The sequence below is a fragment of the Poecilia reticulata genome, chromosome 5, assembly GCF_904066995.2.
Source record: "Poecilia reticulata chromosome 5, P_reticulata-male-v2, whole genome shotgun sequence".
NCBI lineage: Eukaryota > Metazoa > Chordata > Actinopteri > Cyprinodontiformes > Poeciliidae > Poecilia > Poecilia reticulata.
Window position 1 is genome coordinate 1,895,473 of NC_088834.1, and position 21,327 is coordinate 1,916,799.

The following is a 21,327-nucleotide window of genomic DNA, read 5'->3' on the forward strand; positions in this document are numbered from 1 at the left end:
ACTTTGAGGTATTCTGATTTAGTAATGTAATTATATTAGTTGTGTTACCACCCCCACGCCACTAGAGGCAGTAGAAACCCCGAAAAGATGCAACTAAGGAGCAGATTTAGTAGTACACCGAAAGCTATAGAATAGACCCTTTTCACATGACGTCACACAACTTCCGTTAAGGCTTGAAACGGTGTATCTTTAGTTCCGGTGTGTGTAGTTAACGCTGTTTCTGGACTCTGAAGCTGCTGCCACAAATATGATTTGAAGATATATCACTATTTGCAAACAATTTTTCTCCATCAACATCATCTAAACTGGACAAATTCCTCACTGAATGATACCAGTTTGACTACGAAGGTACGTGTTTTGGCTTTTTTCTAGCTGTTAGTTGATATGCTAGGCTAGCAATAGTAATTTGTTAGCTGGCTAACATTACGTAGCCTTTCTGTTTCGGAAATAAAACGTATTTAGGCGCTAATCTTGTTTATAGTATAGACTGGGGTTGCCACCCGTCATGTAAAATGCATGATCGTATTAAACCCTCCTCACTAACGCTAGTTTCACCACCCGCTAAGTAGCGACATTACCTGAAGCCACAAGTCCAAAACTTAACAGTTATGCCAAACACCCGCTGCTCCACCACGTCCTCAGAAGCTAAACTCTTGCTACGATCAAGACATGAGTAGGAAGACCTTGTCTTAGATAGATATAGACATTAACGTTTCATTGGAGAAATGTGATGAGCTATCGATCTATCTTAGCTATGGCTGAAACGATTCCTCGAGTGATTCGAGTACCTCGATTATTAAAATTCCTCGAAGAAAATTGACCTGCCTCGAAGCTTCGTTAATTTATGTTTTATCATTTAGCGCGCCGTGTTTCAGCCGGAACATTATTTGCGTTGCGCGGAGCTCTGACTTCCGCCTCTGAGTTGTTGACGGAAGCTACGTGTTAGCGGCATAACGTCCAATCTTCAAGTTCGGCCGGCGGGGATTTTACTGATTGGTGATAATTCCGGGTTTTCATCGTTTTTATGGGACCAATAAACATCCTTAAAATGACCGGCGCGATGCCGGGAGTCCGGCAGCCTTTCTGCTCCGGAGCTGCTGGTTGAACGGCGGGAAGAAGCTGAGGAGGATTTATACAGGTGAGCGGAGAGACTGAACACGGCGGGCGGCTGAGGGTTGATGCTTACAGGGTAAGAGCAGCTTTACGGACCGAACCGCACAATAAACTTATATCATCCCGGTCTGAACAAACGGGAGGCGGAACATGGCGGGTAGATGAGTTTCTGAACAGAGGAGCCGTAAACATCCCGTGTTTCTCCCCCAAAAGTAACTGGTAGGGAAGCTCAAATGTGGAAAAAATAGACTGATGTTGATATCCGATAGTAACACTGGTGTTATGGAAGATTTACCAATATTTTATTTCATAATTGTTTTTATCCGATTACTCGATTAATCGTTAGAAAAATCTATAGATTACTCGATTACTAAAATAATCGTTTACAACAGCCCTAATCGTAGCTCATTAACTTCACATTTCTCCTATGAATATTTATCAAATGTTATGATTAGAAGGTTAAGTTGCGGTTGTAGACTTGACAGTAGAAAATTGATAACATAGGAATTACAACTTTATATCCCTTTTAACTAGAGATGGCAAAGTGGCGCGTCATCACGACTTTACACAAGTGTGTCTTTACCTCCGCGGCAGAGGCTCCGCCGAACCCCTGAGACCGACTCACCGAACCCCTGGGGTTCGATCGATCCCAGGTTAAGAACCGCTGATCTAGATGAATCCGGCTCCTCACAGGTCCGACACACGAGCAGATCACCGTTCAAAAGTGACACCAAACGTTTTGCTTTACCGTCTGACGCTTCCAATTGTCCCGTCATTGTCCGTCCCTCTTTATGGTCTGTGTGATACAATCACTGTTCCACCATGTTTTCTTATGATTTTACATTCTTTACACCCAGTGAATCATGACTTTAATTTATTCTTTGTCCTTTTTTCCTCCTTCTTCTCACTTTCTTTCTTTCTTTTTTCTTCCCTTCCTCTTCTGAATTGACTTCACATGCAACTTTTGTTTTTGCTCCCATTTTTTATGAGCTCAACTCGAATATCTAAACATTTTTATATAAACAAAATCATAATTTCTCTGAAGTATTGTTCACAAATCTGTCTAAATCTGTGATTGCCTTTCCACCTCACTGTGTGGCATATCAAAATGCTGATTAGATAGCATGATTATTGCACAGGTGTGCCACAATGAAAGATAGCTGAAAAGTCAGATCTTTGAGTTCAGCTCATGAAAAATGGGACTAAAAACAAACGTTTATATTTTTGTTCAGTGTTTGAAGGGGAGGCAGAGCAGGTGGACAACGCCCCAGACTGCCTGTCATTAAAGAGCCATAATCCTTATTAATAAGGTATAAAATATGCAGGTCATAACTTTCTCACTTGTTGGTCACAGGTAAAGAAACGGGTGATAGCTACACCCACTGCAGACTTTCTCTTACGTTTAGTAAAAAATGGCAAGATCATTCAAAATGCTCTACAAGGACAGGAAGATCATGTTTTTATTTTTATTTTTTACAAAATAACATTAAATTTACCTGTGTAAACAGATAAAACAGAGCATATGAATAGATGGAAACCAATAAAACATGCGACTCCGGAGCTGCATTTGCCTCTTCAGACCCTCTTCAAACCCACAATGCTGAAAACTGGAGTAATGTTTTAAAATATAAACAAGATAAATGATAGATTAACTAGTTTTTGCTCATCATTCTCATGTAGCACATGCAAATCTCTTGGTTTCACGTTTTTCTAAAAAAAATTTGTTACATTGAAGAAAATATATTGATTTTTCTTTTTTTATTATAAGCAAGAATAGAATCATTCTTTAGTTTTAAACAAAATTAATATCCTTGATTAGATATTGTCAAAATAATAATTTAATTCTTGTAGTTTTTATTACTCTGAACAAATTTTCTTTATCTGAACTGAGGCCAAAAACGGCTCTTAGAGCAGTAAGGTTTGTTCGCCCAGTTATTTCACAGCTGAACTTTTGTTAAATGTTTGAATTTTGTCTTTTTGTTATGTATTCAGGCATGACTTGCTGAAAAGAACCTATGACCGAAGAGAAAACTCTGTTTTTAAGACTTCCCTGCCATTTTTTGCATCAAGAAGTTCGTTTTTTAAACTATTCCTGTCAGTGAAAGTGTTTTACAATCTGTGAAAAGTGTTTGAAAGGGGTCTGAAAACAATGAGATGGAATAATAGTGTGACAAGTTGTGCTGCTCTAATTTTAGTTGTTTATCTCACTGAAGGGATTTAATGCACCTTTGTAACTGAATCATCTTCATCCATCTTTCCTTTGTCTTCTGCTTCTCCAAAATGGTGTTGAGGAAGTAATTCGTTCCAGAGTGAAAATCCGATAACTTGAGTCATCTCCAAAATGTTACTTTACAATAGCAGGCGTTACCAAATCTATCTGTAAGCCTTAAAATCACACTAATGTCAGTCTGTTATAAGACTGGCCAGTTCTGGTCCTTGAGGGTGAAAGTTTTGATTGTTTTAATTCGTTTCCTGCTCAGATTTGCATCATTTAATTTAATGTATCATCAGGAAGCTCCTTCCTGATGATAGGAAGGAGCTTCCTATCATCAGGAAGATGACCATATGTTATCATCAAGACATATGGTCTTTCAAAAGACCATATGTCACTAAAATATTATAATGAAGGTTAACATTTAAAAAAAAATTGTTTTTTTAAGTATTTATTAAAATTGATACCATGTGCTGACGGTATATTATGAGACAGATGATCTGTGAAAGGATCTGAGCTGATATTGTCATCTGAAGAAATGCATCGACCAAAAACAACCAATCAGAGCCAGAACATGGGTCTTAGTGCTGTCATCAATCCTTATGTATGTGCTGCTAAATGTGCTAATGGTGGAGAAATAAATAACCGTTTATCCATCGTCATCTGTAGCTATGCTAACTAGCCTTAGCATTCACAAAGTCAAATTTCTTTTAAGTCATGTTTGATATATTTAAAATACTGATGTTAGTTTATAAATCTCTGAACGTGATTTAGCACCACAATACCTTAAAGATCTGTTATTGTTGTACCAACCGTCTAGACCCCTCAGATCTTCTGGTCTGTTCTGCATCCCCAGAACCAGAACCAAACGAGGAGAAGCAGCATTCAGCTTCTATGCACCACAGATCTGGAACAAACTTCCAGAAAACTGTAAAACAGCTGAAACACTGAGAGCCTTTAAATCTCAACTTAAAACCCACCTGTTTAGAGTTGCTTATGGCTAAATTAGGGTTAGAGTGCGGGTTTTGATGTCTTCCATGTTTTTATGTCTTTAATGTTTTTAATTTCTTTCTATTTCTTTTCTACGTTTTAATGATCTAAAGCCCCCCGGAAAACGTCCCAGTTAAACGACGTTTAACTAAAGTTCTACGGGGTTTAGAGTCCCAGTTGACGGCGTTTCAACTAAAAGCCTAGAGGTTGGAGTCCTTGTCAAACGGTGTTTTTGACTAAAGTCCCTGAGGGTTAGAGTCCCAGTTAAACGACATTTAACTGAAGTCCTAAAGGGGTTTTAATGTTTTTTATCTTTTTTTTTTATCTCTTTCTCTTTCACTGTTTATTCAATGTCACATGCTGTTTTTATTTTAATTATGTGAAGCACTTTGAAATGCCTTGCTGCTGAAATGTGCTATACAAATACAATTTGATTGATTGATTGATATATAATACAGCATTTTTATAATAACTGAAGATTATACTTGATTTGCTATAAAAGGGCAGCAAAACTGTGGAAAATACATAAGTTTTGGATGGACGACAGTTCAAAGACCTAATATGGGCAGAAATACAAACTAGTGTGTGTGTGTGTGTGTGTGTGTGTGTGTCCGTGTGCATTTGTTTGTAATACTTTGTGGGGACCATCTTCCTGACATATACTACTTTGTGGGGACCCACTGTTCCTTGTGGGACCGAAGCCTCGTCCCCACAAGGGGAAACACTGTTTTTGGGTCAGGGGTCAGATTTAGGACTAACCAATTGAGTTTCGGTTAGGGTTAGTTAGGGTTAGGCTTAGGGTTAGGTTTAGGTTTAAATGAATGGAAGTCAATGGAAAGTCCCCACAAAGATAGTCACGCAAACATGTGTGTCTGTTTTCCTTAGTTGCCTCTGTGGTATGTTTCCTGGTATGATCACGGTTCGTTTTCTTGTGTGAGAACATGTTCATGTGGAGGTGGTATGATGGAATAATGAAAGTTTGGGGGGAAATTGCCGCACCTCAGCCACTCCCATTTAACTGCTTCTTATTTCACAGCTTGTATACGAGCAATCACACCCATTTCTTTTCCGCTTCTCAACTACACGCTCATCTGAGTGAGCAAATATCTACATTTACAATTACTGCTCAGAAGATTGTGAAACATTTTTATTTAATAAAAAATTACTTCTTCTCAGTTGATCTCCGGGACAACAGCTCTAATTTTCAGAAAAATGAAAAATTGGCCTGAAAAGAAATATCAGTTATTTAAATTAACTACAATTCCACAATAAATGTAATTATTTTTCTTGAATTCATTAAGATTGCAACATATTTACATTTAGTCTGTTAGTAGCCACACACTACCAACAGACTGTGAAAACAAATAGGATGGATTATAATTAGGCAGAACAGGAATGTAAGTACTTACGTCTTGATTGTTCTGAAGATGCCATTCTTTCCCTCTTAGTCCACACCAAGGGCTATAATCAAGACAGTCACTTTTTGACTAATACATTTTTGAGCGAAAAGAAAACACTCTCAAAATGTGACTCCACCCAATTTCAGCTTCCCTCAACTGCTTGTCAGAAATTAGAGGAAGAAAAAAAACCCCGCGCTCTCACAAAATCAGGCATCGGCTAATGGGTTTGACTCACTGTAAGTGAACTGACACATTTTCTCACATCACTCATCACATTTCCCCTTTACATCCAACCAAACACGTCCAGGAAAGGTTCCAGTCAGACGTTTGAAGCACCTCTAACTGATTAACTTTATTCTGGAATGATGGAGCTCCTCACCTTATCTGGCTGAATGTAGAAACCAGACGGAGAAAATCCATTTCTGCCACGACGTTTGGTTAGATAACAAACTTTGTTCATTGGAGAGCTTCTGTTTGTGATGCATAATGTTCTCCAACATAACCAGAAGTGGACCAAAAATTATACTCGGGTAAGAGTAGCACTGCTTCAAGTAAAATAAAGAAGTAATTAACAATTATTTAATAAAAAAAATGCATAATCAGACAGACCAAAATATAAAGTTAAATGGAAATGTTGGTATTTTATGGACGAAAATGACAATAATTCATATAAGTAACAAAAAAATATTCCCCCAAATCGGTTACTTTCAATAAAAAAAAATATTTTACAGAAACTGCAGGTGTGTCTGTGTCTGTTGAATTTTTATTTAAAACATGTTTCATGTTCGTTTTTCATTCAGCGAGTAGAAAATCCAGAAATTATACAACTTAATAATAAAATTACCCGAGTAAAAGTAAAAAGTACAGTGTAGTAAAAAAACTCCTAAAAGTACTTTTTAAAAAACGTTACTCAAGTAAATGTAATTGAGAAAATGTAGCTAGTTAAAGCAGAACCTTTGCAGAGGCAAACGTGATAAAAGGTTTTACGTATAAATCTCATTTTAAATAGAGCTGATCTTCACAGAGCAGTTCTATTTATAATGAGATTAATTGGGTTTAATCACCGTATGCAGACAGAACAAAACTCCTAAAAAACTCCAGCGTCTTTCCAAAAAAATCAGTTAAAAACAAACTAAACCACCGAAGGACTTCTAGATAACCACTTTTTAAACTTAGCTGAATAATGACCTGAGTATTTATTCCATCTGTTAATCCAAGTTTTTGGCTGTTAGATGATTGAAGCCTAAATTCACTGTGCAGAATCATAACATCACAATATAATTCACTACATTTTCTAAGATAGCAAAATGAGAAAAGATTAAACATTATGAAACTTTTGCAGCTTTATGAGCTTTGACTATGCGTGAAATAACATTTCAGTTTTATTTCTGATTAATTTTATGTTTGATGCATCACAGTAAGACTTGAAAGAACATCTCTATTTGCATCCCTTGTTTTCCTGGTTGTCATCTTGTCGAGGATTTTATCCGACCGACTGTGAGAACCAAGAAACCAATTTTACCCAGCAAACAAAAAAACGCTGTAATAAATCTTTAGAGCTCATTGTTTAATATTTGCTGTTATTGCTTAATGTGTCAACCCCAGTCAGAGTCATGTAAAGGGCACAATCGTGCTGTTGACCAGAAAAATGATATTTGGTAACTTAGGGTAGCAGCAAATCTTTAATACAGTTGTTATACTTGGAAAAAAGGGATAATTTCCACGGAATGCATGACTGGGTTGCACCATCCATTTCTCAAAGAAATGGCATGTGGCTGGGCGTGACAAGGACTTTAAAAGCAGCGTCTGCAGAGTTATCAGGCAGAACACGCTTGGTGACAACCAGACCGCTTTCAGCTCATCATCTCAGGAGGAGAAACACGACAGGAGCAGCCATGAGTCTCACCTGGCCCACTGACTACAGCTCAGGTGCAGTACGAAAACTCCAGTATTTGTTTTTGAACACAGACTAAAGCTATGTAAAGTTTAAGGCATGTAAATCTTTTCGTTGGAGATTTTAAAACTCTGGAGACATTTTGGTTGCAGTTCCACCGAACAAAGCTGTTATTGAAAAGCAACAATAAAAATTGAACATGCTCAAACTTGTCTCAGGTGGACATAATCCTTAAAAATATAAAGGCTGCGCCCAGAATGAATGGATCAAGATTTAAAAGAAAAATGGCTGCTATTAAGACACTTCAAGAGCTTTATGACTTCAGGCTTTAATGTGGGAGGCCTCACGGCATTAAAAGACCATTTCTGTTTCTTAAAGCTTAGTTTGGTCAGTTTGTAGTGTGTCGGACTTGGATGCATGGCAACATTTACAAGAATACCATATTTTCCTTTTTTTCCCTTTTTCTACACCAAAATCCTCTCCTTGTTACATCCCAGCTGCTAAGACAAGTCTGGTGAATAAATCAGAACTTTTTACATTTTTTAAAACAGCTTTTTTTTTTTTTCAAAACGTTTGTGCGATTCTATCCAAGCCTATGGAGACATAATAAACAACATTTATCTCCATTCTCTTCCTGAACTTAGCGGAATTATAAAGATTAAAAAAACAAATGTTTTTGTATATATTTTTTTACATAAAAATAGGTGATATAATAAATCGGACCATGCAATGTCCCATCCTTGGTTTTTTTCTACACCTTCTATTTTGTTGCTTATATATTCTGTAAATTGATTTTGGCTCATGAGAAAACTGAATTTTTGCTTTTTTGTGATATTTAGCTATTTAAAATTTTGTGATGATAATAACAACCCAAGTTTACAAAATCCATCCAGCTTTCTTTATTAATATAAATAAAAGCAAACTTCCCCCAGGGCAGCTTAGCAGAAAAACAGACTTCATCTTTTTTTTTTTTAAATCTAAAATATTTCAAATTTTACATTACATCACTGGATTCCATGTGGATCCTTGAACTAAAAAAAACACTACATTTTAAAATTATAGATGATTATGAATAGGAGAAGCTATTAAACATCTAAATCGATGAATGAGAACAGAAGTATGGCAGAGCAGACCAAGCAGCGGAGAAAATGATTATCTTTGCAGAGGTTCACAGCTCAGCAGGGCGCCTATTAGACTGAGATGAGTCTGACTGTGAACAATTATTATTTATTTGTTCTTTTGCCATTTGAGTAACTCTGAATGTGTTTATTTAATTGCTTGAGCTTTACAGATGAATGTAGAGGAGCTTTCAGGCAGACGGGTGTTTCTGGCCGCCAAGAACAACAGAACACACCTTGGAAATGTAACATTAAACTTTCCAGGCAACTTTGTCAAAATAAAACAGCAACTTAGTGGCTTTTACAAACATTTTTATGTTGTAATTTGAGTTTGATACAGTGTTGATTTGTAGAATATAAAAACAGATTGTCAAACATTAATCCAGCAAGCGATTCACCTGCTAAGGGAATAACCTGGAGATTAATTTTATTAATCTATAAACAGACAAATATTTTCATTTTTCTCTCAGCTGTGTTTATTTACGATTAAAGAAAATAACTTTATCCAGAGTTATTGAGCAGTTCAAACAGTGAATCTGCTGCCGTGTTCAGTGTCTGGTTTGGTGAAGGTCGAGGAAAGGAAAAGCCAAGATGTGAACGGCGACGTGGCACCGTGAAGATTTATTTAAACTTGACATGAGTTCACCAAACTACTTAAATGGAATGTGAGACAGGTGAGGCGGAAACTAATCAGGTACCAGGTGAAAAACATGAGCTAACAGGATGGACTAAAGGAATAAATGATGCAAACGAGAAATAAAACCAGACATCCAGAAGAGCCGCGTCAAACTCTTCTTCATTTTGGGCCAAATCAAGATCAGGAATGTTCTAAAGTATTGATAAAACCCATTAACAAACTGTTAAAATATTAATAAATATCACTTCATAAAATGAAACATCTTTTCACATTATCCAATCCCTCCAGGATGCCACAATTAATTTAGTGATTTTATTTTTTTTTTGCAAATAAAATCACTACTTTTGTGGCGCTAATTTATAAATATTTTTAAGGACTTTTACAATATTTACTTTTATGTATTACATTAACTTGACATCAAGTAAGGCTCAGGCATCGGTGTCGTAAAAGTACAAAATACTTCCATAAGGTGGGAGTTAAAATGTACAATAAACTTACGGTTATGCATTAGCGGGGAAAAATGTGGGAATCTGTTGATTTTACGTGAATTTACAGAATCACAGAAAATGGATTGACATAATTTAGCATCTGGAGCCTTGAGGGCCACACAGAAAGCTACGGTGGGCCATGTTTGGCCCCCGGTCCTTAGGTTTGATCTGGAAGATAACAGACCCTGTTCAACACAAGTGAAAAGAAAACCAAATGAGACCAGGGATGAGAATTAAATAAGACTAACTGAAGCAGAAATCTAATTTAAACAAATAGAAAATAAAAACACGACACCAGGACAAATACAAACAGATAAACAAGAAAAAGCCTGATGGTTTGGTGAGTTGTGTTTGACTTTCTCCAAACATTTAGCTGTTAAGGTCCAACATTTCTAATCCAGGCTGTTCTGGAGAAGAGAATATTTCCCTAAAGCAGGGGTGTCAAACTCCAGTCCTGAAGGGCCGCTGTCCTGCAGTTTTTAGATGTGCCACAGGTACAAAACACCTGAATCAAATGGCTTAATTACCTCCTTCTTGTGTAGGTAAGTTCTCCAGAGCCTTGCTAATGACCTAATTATTCTATTCAGGTGTGGTGCAGCAGAGGCACATCTAAAAGTTGCAGGACACCGGCCCTCGAGGACTGGAGTTTGACACCCCTGCCCTAAAGGTTCAGGCAGACAGCTAGACGGGCAGATTTTGGAGAAAATTGTAAAAAATATTTTCATACCTCTCCTGCTGTCGACTTGAAATCTCCAAAGAATGTTTTTTTTTTTCTTACACAACTTGACCACACAGTGAACTTGTCATCATTAAAACTGCTTGTAAAACAATCTGTGCCAGATAATTAGGGAGAAGCTGTTTCTTTTCTCGGCTTGTGGCTGTTGACATTTCCTCTGAGCTTCCTGTTAACACACGCCTGGAGGTTCATGCTTCTGAAGAGATTCTTACCTGCGTTTAATGAGGGAATCTGCTTCACAACATCCAGCAGCTGCAACAGTTTTTGGATGTTTATTTGGTTGCATTTTAGCCAGAATTTTCTAACTAAATAAAAACATTTAGTTCTCCGGAGAATCGGTTACCTGTGTAGGTGTTGCTCTTTTTTAAAAAGCCAGAAACGGTAAATTAATTGGGACTGGAATCACAACCTTAATACTATAATATGATATGCTTACCTGTAGCTCACTTTCGTTACTCACTCATTCATAGTCACACAATAATTAACAAGTAATTATTGATTCATTTAACCCAAACTTTCTCTTCGTTGTTCTTTTCTGGGGCAAAATCCACGTTCAGATGTTGCTCAATCTGTTTTTGTGATTGGATTTATTTACTTACAGTTCTTTATCCAACTTTCTTTGCATGAGGTTTGTGGATTTCTGGAGTGTTTGCACAACTCTTGAGGGTGTTTCTGCAGAAAGGGTGTGTTTCATTGTACTCTCCTGTTTTGGCATGCCCCGTTCACACACAGGCTGGGATGAGTAAATTAAGCAACCAACACACCCAGTTTCTGCTGTCAGTGTATGTCAGCAGACTTTTGACAGATAGTTAGTAACAGAGTTCAACACTCACCACGCCCCGTCTGCATCCAGCTGCCCGGAACCGGCAGGATTGGTTTTCAGAACAATCAGGCTCAGAACCGCGAGAAGCACTTTGACCTCGTTAATTACTCAATAGCATGAACTACATAAATCATAACGCTTTAAAAATAATCTGAATCATCTTGTAGGGCCAGAATACATTAACAAAACCAATTAAACTGTTAAAACAACACAACAACAATAACTAGCTGTTCCTCCGGGATTTTGTGATTGCTTTACTGTACTGTACGTTTTGCAATCAAAATTATACATTTTGTGGTGCCAATTGTGAAATATTTGTAAGGAATTCGATATTTGTGCTCATGTATGATGTTAAATGAGATTTTTTGTTACTCGCCGTATCGATTACAGAGTATTAACTTGACATCAAGTAATGCTGATTCAGCAGTCGCTTAACCCCATTATTTTTGACCAGTTTTGAGAACATGTGCAGTAAAATCATAAAAAATTTGCAGATTTGTTGATTTTGTGTGACTTTTGCAGATCTGTGACAAACTGGATGAACTTACTGATGTAATTTAGAGTCTTGAGGACCACTGGAAAAGCTATGGTGGGCCAGATTTACCTTTCCTTGAGTTTGACACATGTGGTCTAGGAACTCAGTATTTCAGCCGTTTTGCAGTTTTATGGAAATTTGATCCAGATTTGTGGTGCATAGAAGCTTTTCTTTCTGTCTTTTCTTTATTTGACCAGGTGAAACTTCACAAAAATCCAGATCTGATATGTAAGAGGGAAATCTGGAACCCATTACGACCGGGTTACACAAAAGTAAAACAAACTAAACCATATAAGCAAGTTCAAAACAATCAAAGTATTATAAAAGCAATTATTTTCGATTAATACGCTGCTGAATGCTCCTCCTCCAGGTTTGGGTTTAGTTCTGGATGCAGAACAGAACCAGAACCCGAGAGGTCTGGAAGGTTGATCCAGCAGCAGCAGATCTTTAAACCCATCAGTGATTTATAAACTACCAGCAGTAGTTTAAATCCTGTTCTCTCAGTGAAGAACTGTAGAACTGGTGATGTAGAACTGGTGATGTGCTCTATCTTCCTGGTTTTAGTCAGAATGTGACTAAAGAGAAACGCCTGGATGAGTTTCTTTATGTCTTGCTGAGACATTACTCCTCTAATCCTGGAAATGTTCTTCAGGTGATAGAAGGCTGACTTTGTAACCGTCTCTATGTTGTTGCTCTGTATGTTAAAATCTAGTTTCTATCTGATCAATGTTATGATTCTTCTTTATTTTTTGTTTGTCCTGTCCTGTTTTTGTAGTTTTTAGATTAGTGGACCTCCACAGTGACACCAACAACAATGAGCATCACACCAGTGAGATCTCCGTGACGGAGCTGATCGTCCGACGAGGCCAAGCCTTCAAACTCACCCTCAAACTGTCTCAACCTTTCAACCTGGGCTTTGACCAGCTCATAATGACCGTGGTGACAGGTTGGTGCCTTTAAATTCATTGTTTGTATCTAGGCCTGTTGCAATAAGTGATAAATCAATTAATCACATGATAGATTAAAAGAGGCTCAATAATTCCCATTTGCATGATTTACCGTTATTCTCTTTCTACCAAAAACTGGATGTTTTGTTTACAGAGACTTCATAATTAATTTTATTTGTTGTTTTGTAAAATGTCTTCCAGTTCCATCCAAACATCAGTTAAACCTTTTAGTTTGATATATAAAAAACCTTTTAGTGCCTTTGTGTTGATATTTATCCACATTATTTTATATAAATTTTTTTAAATAAAACATGTTGAAGTCCAGTGTTAACTGGAAACAACCAGTCAGAGCCAGGAGGAAGGTCTTAGCGCTGTCAATCATAATCTGGGTGGTGCTGCTCTTTCCTCCTCATGCTCCCTGCTACTACAACTTTTCCTGTTAGCAAGATTCAGTTGTGAATTAGCATAGCCGCAGACGATGAACAGCTTTCCTGTGATGATAAGTTGTTTCTCCGCTTTTAGCACATTTAGGAGCGAGTACATGAGCACGATTGACAGCATTAAGGTCCACCTTCTGGCTCTGATTGGTTGTTTTTGGTGCAAACCTTTCACAGATTATCTTTCTCATCATATTAACTGTCACAGCATGGAGGCAGTTTAACAAATATATAATAAACATATTTTTTTTTCATTAAAGTTACATCCTGCACCTTTAATAGCTATTTTTATTTGCATGGGGCCTATAAATTAATCTCTATTTTATAAAGTTTCATATATTTATTGTATAAAACTGAACTCGTACTTGCATCCAGAGGATTGTTGTCTAACTCCTACAGTTGCGTCTGTTTGCAGGAAAAGATCCATCGGAGGATCTGGGGACGAAGTCTCGCTTCGGCGTCCCGGGCCGGTCGCTGCATTCGGCTTCAGCCAAGGCGGTGTGGAAGGCAGAGCTTCAACGGGGCTCTTCTCCTGAAACCGGAGTCCTGGTTCTGATTGTTTCACCGCCAGCTGATGCTCCCATCGGCGAATACACTCTGTCTGCCAGCTTCAAGGACAAGGAAAAGGTTTTGGCAAACTTCTCTGTCCTCTTCAACCCGTGGAGTTCTGGTGAGTTTGTGGGTTATTTGTCTTTTCATTTCTTTCTGTTTGTTTTTGAGTGTGAGGGGATGTAGTGAGCTTTTCAGAAGTTTCTAAATTAACTCTAGTTCAGTGTTTCTCAAACTTTTTCAGGTCACTTAGCCCATTTAACACACACTCACCTGATAAGATAAGCAATTATTTAAAAAATTTGATTTTATTTTGCTTTAAATTAAGTGTTGAACGTGTTTCAATAGACAAAAGAAACCATTTTGGCCCAATAATTACTTTTTAAATTTGTTTGTACTTAATAAATGGCATATTTCATCATCATAACCAAAAAGCTTTATTTTGTATAAAATATAAAAACAACATTTATTGCATTTCCCCAACCTAAGATACTAAGATACACACACACACACACACACACACACACACATATATATATACAGCTCTGGAAAAGTTTGAGACCACTACAAAATGATCAGTTCTCTGATTTTATTCTTTACTTTTTCCAGACCGTTTTATATTAAAATATCCAATAAAATATCTGCATTTATGTCTGGACAGTAAATTATTATCTTTTAAATATTCAGACCTGGTCCAGATATAAAACAACTCAATTTCAACGTAGATCTAAATATCCTCCACAAGAATTTCTCCCTGATTTTCCGAATTTAGTTGCTTACTACTCATAAATACTCTATATAACCCCTCTAAACGCTGATATATCTCCCCTCAAACAGTTTTTCTGTGTTGTTTTGAGCTGATTGACCAGTTTCTGTGTCATTTGGCTTCCTCTGCAGATGACTGGGTGTTTCTGCCCAAGGAGGAGGAGAGGCGGGAGTATGTGCTGAACGAACAGGGAATCATCTACAGAGGAGGCGGAGATTACATCTCTCCAATGTTCTGGGACTTTGGGCAGGTACAAACCAAACTCATAAATGTAATAAAAACTTAATGTGTTTTTACTGAACTCCTTCAAGATGAGACTAAATGTTTAATTTTACAAAAGAGAATGTTTATTGGATTATCAATAAATAATAAATAATTGGCTTTATCAGAAAACTTCAGTTCACCTTATTTAAGTGAAGGACATAGTTGTGTTTGGATGTTTCAAAATAAACTGTTTAGTTTTACTGACACCTGGTGTTTAGATTTTATTTCACAGTTGTGGAATAACGGCAGACTAAGAGCAGTAATCTACCATTTCTGTCTTTTTGTCCAGTTTGAGCAGGGCATGGTGAAGATCTGCCTGAAGATGCTCGACCTCAACGTCAAATACTGGCTTAATCCAGCTGATGACGTTTCTGCTCGCTGCAGCCCCATCTACGTCAGCCGGGTGGTCAGCGCCATGGTAGGCCACAAACCCGTCGTCAGGTTTAAGTGCCGTAATTTGCCGACAGCTGACGTAAACTGCTTGTGTGTTGAGAAAAAAAAAATTCTGATAAGTTTGAAAGAATAATAAATAGATTAATAACACAAAAATGAAGGATTTTATATCTCAGCATGCTTTAGTTAGTTTTATAAACACACATTATAGTCCAAGGACTGCACGGTGGCGCAGCTGGTAGAGCTGTTGTCTTGCAGCAAGAAGGTTCTGGGTTCGATTCCCGGTCTTTCTGCATGGAGTCTCCATGTTCTCCCTGTGCATGGTGGGCTTTCTCCAGGTACTCCGGTTTCCTCCCACAGTCCAACAACATAACTGCCAGGTTAACTGGTCTCTCCAAATTGCCCCTAGGTGTGAGAGTGTGTGTGTGCATGGTTGTTTGTCCTGTGTGTCTCTGTGTTGCCCTGTGACAGACTGGCGACCTGTCCAGGTGACCCCGCCTCTCGCCCGGAACGTTAGCTGGAGATAGGCAGCAGCTTTTATAGTTTTTCCTATAAAAACTATAGTAATTTTCAGTAATTTCCTATTAATTACTGTCTTCATTTATTTCAATTAACAAAAATGTTTACTCAATTTCATATTTCGTTATTTTGTCAGTTTCAGTAAACCATGACAGCCTTTTCTTACCTTCGGAGCAGAAACCTAAAACTTTGGATTCGTTTGTATTGCTGAAGTGAAAGTGTGATTAACTTTCCTTCAGATCAACAGCTCTGATGAAGGCGGCGTTGTGATGGGAAACTGGGGAAACGACTACAGCGGCGGGTTCCCGCCCACCTACTGGAGCGGCAGCTACGCCATCCTGAAGCAGTGGTACAACTCCTACTACCGCTCCGTCAGATACGGGCAGTGCTGGGTGTTCGCCGGCGTCATGTGTTCTGGTAAAGTCTGACTGTCAGCTTCTACATTCACTGAAAATATAAGTATATAAGTATTATAAACAATATGGTTTTTACATGTTGTCACAGAGATAATCTGTGAAAAGATGGATCACCTTCTCCTCCCCTGAAGAAATGTACAAAAACAACCAATAAGAGCCAGGAGGAGGGGCTTAGAGCGCTGTCAGTCAACCTTGTGTACTCGCTGCCAAATGTGCTAATGGCGTCTAAACAACTCATCATTACAGAAAGACTGTTTATCCACCACCATGCTAACTTGACAGGCCACGCTAGCTGCAGCGTAGTAAAGAGAAATGAAGGGATTGTGATTGACAGCGCTAAGACCCGCCTCCTGGATCTGATTGGTTGTTTCTATTTAGCAGTGGGAGAAGGTAGAGGAGCTCATTTTTGTCAGATTATCTGTCTCGTACCATAATGTCACAAAAATGGAGACAATTTCAACAAATGTGTAAAAGAACATATTTTTTATAAAAGTTACATACTGCAGCTTTAATAATCAAAAATAAAGTCACTACAAAGGCATCAAGACGAACCAGGTGGAGAAAAAAAAACATTTTCCTGAATTTTTCCTGCGTGGTTTTAGTGATGCGGCTGCTGGGGATTCCCTGCCGTGTTGTCAGCAACTTCCAATCGGCTCACGACACCAACAAGAACCTGACCATCGACAACTACTTTGATAATAACGGAGCGATGGAGCGGGAATCCAAAGACAGCATCTGGTGAGAGGCTCTGTATTTACTGCTCTAAAGATGCACAGAGTCTGAAGACCTCTCAGTGTCTGTTGGTTTTTATTTTAGCAGGTTTGTTGAGAGTCTGAATGTTGTGCTCTCTTCTTAAGGAACTTCCATGTCTGGGTCGAGGGGTGGATGAGACGACCAGACCTGGCAAAAGACGGGAAATATGATGGCTGGCAGGTTGTGGATCCAACACCACAGGAAAGGAGTGAAGGTACGGAAAGCCTTCCCTCGGCATCTTTTATTAATTCTCATCAACTTGTTGTTTTGTACTCATCTTAAACCAGTGGGGTGAACGTTTGGATAAAATAACTTGATAATCTGTTGCCTGTGTGTCTGCAGGTCTGTTCTGCTGCGGCCCGGCCTCAGTGACCGCCATCCGGAACGGAGAAGTCGATCTTAAATACGACGTCCCGTTTGTCTTCGCCGAGGTCAACGCCGACTCCGTTTACTGGCTGGTCAGTATAGAGTAAACTCTGAAGCATTAGAAAATAAAAGCTCGATTGCTTATGATGGGTTTTTGATGGCCTTGCCAGGTGAGAAGTGATGGATCCAGGACGAAAATCTTTTCTGACACGGAGACAGTTGGACAGAACATCTCCACCAAGGCGGTTGGCTCGTACAAGAGGGTGGACCTCACCAACACCTACAAGCACAGAGAAGGTGGGCTCACCTGCATGGACAGCAGGGGGCGCTCTGTGTTTTCAAACTGAGCTCTGATTAGCTACAAGATCCATCCATTTTCTTTACACCCTTGTCCCTTAGTGGGTTTGGGAGGGTTGCTGGTTCCTCGCCAGCTAATGTTCCGGGCGAGAGGCGGGGTCACCTGGACAGGTTGCCAGTCTGTCGCAGGGCAACACAGAGACACACAGGACACACAACCATGCACACACACACTCACACCTAGGGGCAATTTAGAGAGGCCAATTAACCTGACAGTCATGTTTTTGGACTGTGGGAGGAAACCGGAGTACCCGGAGAAAACCCACCACGCACAGGGAGAACATGGAGACTCCATGCAGAAAGACCGGGGCCGGGAATCGAACCCAGAACCTTCTTGCTGCAAGGCAACAGCTCTACCAACTGCGCCACTGTGCAGCCCTATTAGCTACAAGAGCTTTTTGTAAAACATTTATTTAAAGATGACAGGAAATTTAGTAAATAAAACATCAACAACAAAACTTAAATAACTGAAAGTCTTTCTGTAGGTTATGTATGTACAATCAAACGCCATGATCATTTTGAACAGATAATTACCAGTAACACAGTAATACACCGTAATACACGGTGAATTACCGTGCTCCAGGTGTAAATATGGTGTATTTTTCATACACCGTGTTACTGGTGTATGAAAAGAATAATAAATCAAACAACACTGGAGGAAACCTGATATTTACAAACTCAAATCAACTGACATGAAACTGTTAAAGCGTTAAAATGCTGTGATGAAACTTGTTTATTCACACAGCTTCTTTGACTGACCCGATACAGGATCTGTGGAGGAGAGAAAGGTCTTTGCGTATGCTCTCGACAAAATCGTAAATGGATCAACGGTGAGGCGGGATGCTGGCGGTTCTGGTTCGGGGATTTTGACTTCAGGGTTGGAGATGAGCACCACACCTCCACCTGATCCTTCTCAACCACAGCTGCTCATCCGATTTGAAGAGGTAGCCTTCGTCCAGAGTGCCAGACGTCTTTCCTGGTCTGCCTCTGTGAGGAAGAGAGGGAATTTTCACTTTCCTCTGATTCCCAATGAAGGTCTCAAAGCCAGAGAACGGGAAGGATGTGAACCTGAAGATGATTGTGAGCAGTGACACCAGCACCACCAGAACGTTTTCCGTCAGCATCAGCGTCCAGGCCATGAAGTACACGGGCCAGCCAGAGGGGAACATCCAGACCGAGGTCACAGAGCAGAAGCTGCTGCCGAAGAAAGGTCCTTCACTTTTCGTTTTTCTTTGAAAACCTGGACCTAAAATTGAAATCTGACAATCATGAACTCAAATTTGCTTGTTTTTTTTTGGTTTGTTTTAGATCTGATTGTCCCTATTAAGGTCCCATTCTCAGTCTACCATAAGTACATGATACAAAGCCGGACCATGAGCATATCAGCAATAATCACTGACCTACAGAAGGAGAACAACGTGTACTTGGCAACAGAAAGAGTTGTGCTCACCAACCCCCCAGTCTCCATCACTGTAAGTACAGAAATTACCAATGTAACTTTTTAAAAGTCACCTCTTCCCCACCCATTAAAGGGGCAGTATCATGTAACTTTCCGTCGTGTTTTAATGTTTTTCCCTGATCAAAAACAAACCTGGGGCGTCGCCTTGATTCTTTTACGCATGTTTGAGAAATCCTTTGATCTCCATGGCAACCGTTCAGCTGTCACAAACGCCTGGTTGGACCTAGTGAGCAGTGACACCAGCACCACCAGGACGTTTTCCGTCAGCATCAGCGTCCAGGCCATGAAGTACACGGGCCAGCCAGAGGGGAACATCCCTCTGGGATGTTCTGGGATGTTCCCCATTTTAACGCCAGCCAGAGGGGAACATCCCTCTGGCTGGCCCGAGGGATGAGCCTCATCTTGAAGGAGCTTCAAGATGAGGCTCCTCCTCAGAGCTCCTTCAGACTAGCCAGCAGCAATTAGCAAACCGCTGGAGATACACTGTTTTTATTTTTTACAGTGTGAAACTGCGCAGTGGCTTAACATGAAACTGGATCAGATCTGGTTCAAGCATATTTGTACTTTTTGCCTTTTCACCAGGACTGATAAGTTTGAGGAAACTATATTTTTTTGAATTTCTTTTCTTATTGAGTTATTAATCTACGTTTTTAGGTTGAAAAGGTAAATGTGATTCTTTTAGAGTTATTTTTTAGCGGATTAAGGCTGTTTGTGATGCAGGTGTCTGGGGGAAGCAAGGTGAACCAGGAGCTGACTGCTGAAGTGGTTTTCACGAATCCTATCGATGAAACCTTGAGCGATTGCTCTATGAGTCTGTCTGGAAGTGGACTCATGATCGGGCAAGAAATAACCAAGTGAGTATGCATGGCGGACCTGCAAAATTATTGCAGAAATGTTATCTATGATGGTTTTTAGGCATTTAAACTGTAAATATATATAATCTGCTGAATTGAAGGTTTTCTACACTGCAATAAAGTCTGAGAGGGAAACAGTAAAATCAAGTGTTGGTATTTGCCCAAACTATTTTTTAAATTGCTTTCGTGCTGCTTGCAGACTTCCAAATCTGCGGCCAAACTGCAGGTTCCGTGTTGCAGTCGTCCTCGTTCCCTACAAAACCGGAGAGCGGAGTCTGCTGGTCAACTTCAGCTGCAATTCCTTCAAAGACATCAAGTCCAGCTGCATCGTCAACATTAAACCTTGACTTTCTCACATCGTCTTCGCTTTACGACGAGATGATTGAAATCAAGACAGAAGATGTGTTTTAGGTTTTACGGTTTTGCATAATCTGGGATATTATATGTTAATTAAAACGTTGCAGAATTTCTTGCTAATCTATAAATAATTTATTTAAGGATGTTTTGATTTTACTTTGAGTCTTAATGAAAGGATTTATAAAGGAAATAGCACAAACTGTCCTGCTTTCCAGCAACTAAAGAAACTTTTTTCTGTAGTTTCGTACTTCTGTGTGTTTTGTGTCTCAGGGATTTCTCTTTGTAATATGTATTCCTGATTAATAAATTTCCAAAACATGAAATGTTGTCGATTTGCAATTACTTAATTGTGCAACTTTTTGTCTAATTAAATAACAAAAACCTAGACTCTAGTTAGGACATGTAACTCTGTGACATAATAGCTTTAATAATCAAATTAAGTTGGAGTCTGCTATGATTTTTTCACTTGGGATTTAATTATTCACACTATTTATTCCTCTTTTTTCTTTACTTTTTTATTCATTCCAATAAGTTAATAGTTGCCCTCAGTAAATGCCTTAATATTTTGATTGTGACAAGACAAAAAGAGTATTTTAAGCCAGTGTGCCTAAATAACAGTATTGCAAACATCTGAGAGAACAAAATTAAATTTAAAAATTATATTATTTCTAATTTTCAAGTTAATACTCAAATAACACAAGACCTGCTCATTGAACATGAGTTTTTTAAATATAACTTCATTTCAAACAAATAACATGAACATACATATGGACGTTAATGACAAATAAAATATAATAAAATAATTACAGACATTCAGGATGTTGATGTCAAAGTCTAGAGAGACAAAAGTTAAAGAAATATACATTGGTAAAATAAAACTTTGTGCACCTTTTCAGTTATAGTTTTCATAACAAAAAGTGTCATAAATATATTTAATTACATAT

General features: G+C 38.7%; 1 protein-coding gene across 2 annotated transcripts; it reads left to right on the plus strand.

The window, feature by feature from the left end:
• The first annotated feature begins 1,688 nt into the window (after positions 1–1,688).
• LOC103464295 (protein-glutamine gamma-glutamyltransferase E-like) lies at positions 1,689–20,706 on the plus strand. Of its 2 annotated transcripts, none has more exons than XM_008408287.3 (15): positions 1,689–1,806; positions 12,722–12,892; positions 13,746–14,000; positions 14,777–14,895; positions 15,199–15,327; positions 16,061–16,238; positions 16,840–16,975; positions 17,095–17,204; positions 17,333–17,448; positions 17,527–17,653; positions 18,482–18,657; positions 18,749–18,923; positions 19,022–19,185; positions 19,893–20,026; positions 20,226–20,706. In XM_008408287.3, the coding sequence occupies exons 2-15, from the start codon at positions 12,877–12,879 to the stop codon at positions 20,371–20,373; spliced, it is 1,983 nt and encodes a 660-aa protein (XP_008406509.2). In that variant the 5' UTR covers positions 1,689–1,806; positions 12,722–12,876; the 3' UTR covers positions 20,374–20,706. The 2 variants fall into 2 exon arrangements, with proteins under 2 accessions (XP_008406509.2, XP_008406508.2); XM_008408286.3 differs by lacking the exon at positions 1,689–1,806 and adding an exon at positions 7,526–7,644.
• Positions 20,707–21,327: the final 621 nt, after the last annotated feature.